Source organism: Mandrillus leucophaeus, unplaced genomic scaffold (genome assembly GCF_000951045.1).
Source record: "Mandrillus leucophaeus isolate KB7577 unplaced genomic scaffold, Mleu.le_1.0 Scaffold139, whole genome shotgun sequence".
NCBI lineage: Eukaryota > Metazoa > Chordata > Mammalia > Primates > Cercopithecidae > Mandrillus > Mandrillus leucophaeus.
This window is the reverse complement of record NW_012101354.1, coordinates 1,616,727-1,620,980: the sequence shown is the minus strand read 5'-3', so window position 1 is coordinate 1,620,980 and position 4,254 is coordinate 1,616,727. Positions and strand designations below refer to the sequence as shown.

Genomic DNA, 4,254 nt, shown 5'->3' with positions numbered 1-4,254 from the left:
CCGGCTAATTTTTGTATTTTTAGTAGAGACGGGGTTTCACCATGTTGGCCAGGCTGGTCTCAAACTCCTGACCTCAGGTGATCCACCAGCCTCAGTATTCCAAAGTGCTGGGATTACAGGCGTGAGCCACCGCGCCCAGACTGTATTTTTCTTTTATGAGAGATATGTAGATATATGAAAACACAGATTGTGAAGAATAATCAGAAAAACGACCTTCAGAAAATCAGCAACTGATTCAGGACAAATTTCGACCAATCTGTAGTAAAAATTAATGTTCCCAGTGAAGATCCTGGGGCCATATGCAATGCCAGGTATATGATTAAGTATTATAATTAGGCCAGGCAAGGTGGTTCATGCCTGTAATCCCAGCACTTTGGGAGGCCGAGGCAGGTGAATCACCTGAGGTCAGGAGTTCGAGACCAGCCTGACCAACATGGTAAAACCCCGTCTCTACTAAATATACAAAAATTAGCTAGGTGTGGTGGCATGCACCTGCATTCCCAGCTACTTGGGAGGCTGAGACAGGAGAATTGCTTGAACCTGGGAGACAGAGGTTTCAGTGACCTGAGATTGTACCACTGCACCCCAGCCTGGGTGACAGAGTGAGACTCCATCTAAAAAAAAAAATTATATTTAAGTCCAGGTGCGGTGGCTCACACCTGTAATCCCAGCACTTTCGGAGGCTGAAGTGGGCAGATCACTTGAGGTCAGGAGTTTGAGATCAGCCTGGCCAACATGGTGAAACCCCATCTGTACTAAAAATAAAAAAATTAGCTGGGTGTTTGGCACACGCTGTAGTCCCAGCTACTCGGGAGGCTGAGGCAGGAGACTCGCTTGAACCCAGGAGGGGGAGGTTGCAGTGAGCTGAAATCACGCCACTGCATTCCACTCTGGGCGACAGAGCGAGAAAAAAGAATACTTGTACAACAATGAGAGTATTCAGCTAATGAGTGACTCTTGCCCAGTTCTGTAACTTTAGAGTAACAAGCGTTGGAAGGAGAGAAGAATGGATACTGGGGAGCAATTGGCAATCTTTACGACAATACAAAACTAATGATGCATGAAAGTTAAAATGAAGTAGACATTAGGTCCACTGACAATTAGGTAATGAGTCTAAATGAATTGGAGCATCCTGTTTTACTTCCTTTTTTTTTTGTTTTGTCAAAGGAGTTTATGATCTGTGGGGATGCCCAAAGTATGTGTTGTAGGCAGTTCTGGGAAGAGTCTTGTGAGTAAAGTGACTCAGGAAACTCTGAAAATGAGGATATTAGGAATTGATGACAACACTGGTGCACAGAAAAAAAAACAGGAATTTTACAATTAAAAGTTTTTATTTAGAAATCTCTCATAACAACACATTACTTAGTATAATCAATTATAATTCAGGATTTTGGTGACTTGTACCTGTGTTATTTCTTTTTTTTTGGTTTTGAGACAGAGTCTCGCTCTGTCCCAGGCTGGAGTGCAGTGGTGGTTACTCTACTACAACCTCTGCCTCCCAGGTTCAAGCGATTCTCCTACCTCACCCTCCTGAGTAGCTGGGATTATAGGTGCCACCACACCCAGCTAATTTTTGTAGTTTTAGTAGAGACCATGTTGGTCAGGCTGGCCTCGAACTCCTGACCATAAATGATCTACTTGCCTTGGCTTCCCAAAGTTCTGGGATCACAGGCATGAGCCACCACACCTGGCCTGTTATTTCTCTTTTCTTTTTTTTTGTTTTTTGTTTTTGTTTTTGTTTTTGTTTTTTTGAGACAGAGTTTTGCTCTTCTTGCCCAGGCTGGAGTGCAATGGCGCGATCTTGGCTCACTGCAACCTCCGCCTTGTGGGTTCAAGCAATTCTTCTGCCTCAGCCTCCCAAGTAGCTGGGATTACAGACGCCCACCACCATACCCAGCTCCGGCTTATTTTTGTATTTTTAGTAGAGACGGGGTTTCACCATCTTGGTCAGGCTTGTCTCGAACTCCTGACCTCAGATGATCCACGCGCCTCGGCCTCCCAAAGTGCTGGGATTACAGGCGTAAGCCACTGTGCCTGGCCTGTTATTTCCAAACTGAACCTTTCATTACTTTCTTTAGCGAAAAAACAGGCCTGCTGCATGTACAGGAGGAAGATAGCAACGTTGCACCCTAAGGGTCCAACTGGAGACACTAATATGCAGAGATGGGGCTGTGAGATGGCCCTATTGGGTTGGAATCAGAACCAGAAGTCACACAACCTTGTTCCCTATCACAGCCCCATCAGCTCAGTTTGGGGGTAGGGCAAGTATATCCTCCTTGGATATTCACTAACTTGAAAGTTAAAAGCAGTTTTCCTGGTTTTCATGCTGGCAGTCTTTACATGCATCAAATCTTTTCTAGCCTCCCTGAGATACCTATCTTTGGAGCTGCTCACCATCAAATTCTGGAGGTACACAGCTCTAAGCTAATGGTAGGGGCAGGAAAGACATGTAGAAGGAAATAAATACTCAAACTGCCCCCCATAGAGACTGATCTTTCCTGCTGTGTCATCTTCCATGAGGATGGACAAAGATAACTTTTGTCCCAAGATAATGTATAATGTACACTCTTATCCCTTGACTCCCACCTTGGCTCCACTTTCTGCAATAACCCTCCACGCCATTCAACCCCTACTCTCAGTGAGACTCTCACTAACCACCCCCCATCTGTTTCTTCCCCTACTAGGAAACTGAGCCCAATTACCAAGTCCTGATTCGCATCCTTATCTCTCGATGTGAGACCGACCTTCTGAGTATCAGAGCTGAGTTCAAGAAGAAATTTGGGAAGTCCCTCTACTCTTCTCTCCAGGTGAAACTTGGTTACTTCTTAGCCTGGAGCCCCAGGCCTTCACTCCTCACCTCCACCCTCACTCCCTGCACAGAGATGAGTATATTCTTGCCCCATAGAAAACCCAGTAGTCAGCCGTGGCTCACACCTGTAATCCCAGCACTTTGGGAGGCTGAGGCGGACGGATCACGAGGTCATGAGTTCGAGACCAGCCTGACCAACATGGTGAAACCCAGTCTCTACTAAAAATACAAAAATTAGCCAGGCATAGTGATGCACACCTGTAATCCCAGCTACTCAGGAGGCTGAGGCAGGAGAGTCACTTGAACCCAAAAGGTGGAGGTTGCGGTGAGCCGAGATCGTGCCACTGCACTCCACCCTGGGCGACAGGGCGAGACTCTGTCTTAAAAAAAAAAAAGAAAAGAAAAGAAAACCCAGAAAAGAAAAGAAATGCAGCGCAGGACTCTGAGCTCCAGGAAGGACCCTTCCCTTCCAGATGAACTATGATGGACCAACCCAAAGGACGGGAAAGAGTACTTGGGCCATAGTAGTGGTGGATCTTTCTAACACTGAATTCCCTTGTCTGCAGGATGCAGTGAAAGGGGATTGCCAGTCAGCCCTCCTGGCCTTGTGCAGGGCTGAAGACATGTGAGACTTCCCTGCCCCACCCCACATGACATCCGAGGATCTGAGATTTCCGTGTTTGGCTGAACGTGGGAGACCAGCTGGGCCTCCAAGTAGGGTAACCCCTCACTGAGCACCACATGCTGTAGCTTCTTGAGGTTGAAACTGTTTCTTTAAAATCCTTTAATTTTCCTCATCTCAAAATTATATCTGTACCTGGGTCATCCAGCTCCTTCTTGGGTGTGGGGAAATGAGTTTTCTTTGATAGTTTCTGCCTCACTCATCCCTCCTGTACCCTGGCCAGAACATCTCACTGATACTTGAATTCTTTTGGCAAACTTCACTGTTGTTTGTGTTCCCTGATTGAAGTTTGGGTGGAGCAGGACATGGACCTGGAAGAGGCGTTGGAGTTGAAGGTGCCTTTGATGTGCACTTGGCTATTCAGCAGGAATCCTGTTTTGCCTTAGAGCTACAGTAATCAACTCCCACCCTCTCTATGTCTCCCCTCACCCTCATTCTCCAGGAAACTTCAGGCAAAATAATTGAGACACAGGCACCAGAACAAGGTGAGAAATGGTCAGGGGGAGCAAAGGACCATCTGTATGAACTGGGAAGCAAGCGGAGGGTCAAACTACCCTTCCCAGCTGGGAATTATTGGGTTAGTGGAGAGTACAACCCTCAAATGCATGTGTCCAACTAGAGATTTGGAAACCCATCTCCCATGAGAGCACTATTTCCTATAGAAAACAAAAACAAAAACAGAAACAAAAACAGTCAGGCTTTGGTTCCCCCTGCCGGCTATATTAGAAATGACAGGTAGCTGGGCGCAGTGGCTCACGCATGT

General features: G+C 46.5%; 1 protein-coding gene across 1 annotated transcript in view; it reads left to right on the top strand.

The window, feature by feature from the left end:
* ANXA9 (annexin A9) overlaps positions 1-3,753 on the top strand; it is a 15,097-nt gene extending 11,344 nt beyond the window's left edge. The window contains exons 13-14 of the mRNA XM_011973569.1: positions 2,685-2,807; positions 3,376-3,753. Of these exons, the coding sequence (XP_011828959.1) occupies positions 2,685-2,807; positions 3,376-3,438 (186 nt within the window). The 3' untranslated portion in view covers positions 3,439-3,753. The remainder of the gene's footprint in view (positions 1-2,684; positions 2,808-3,375) is intronic.
* Positions 3,754-4,254: the final 501 nt, after the last annotated feature.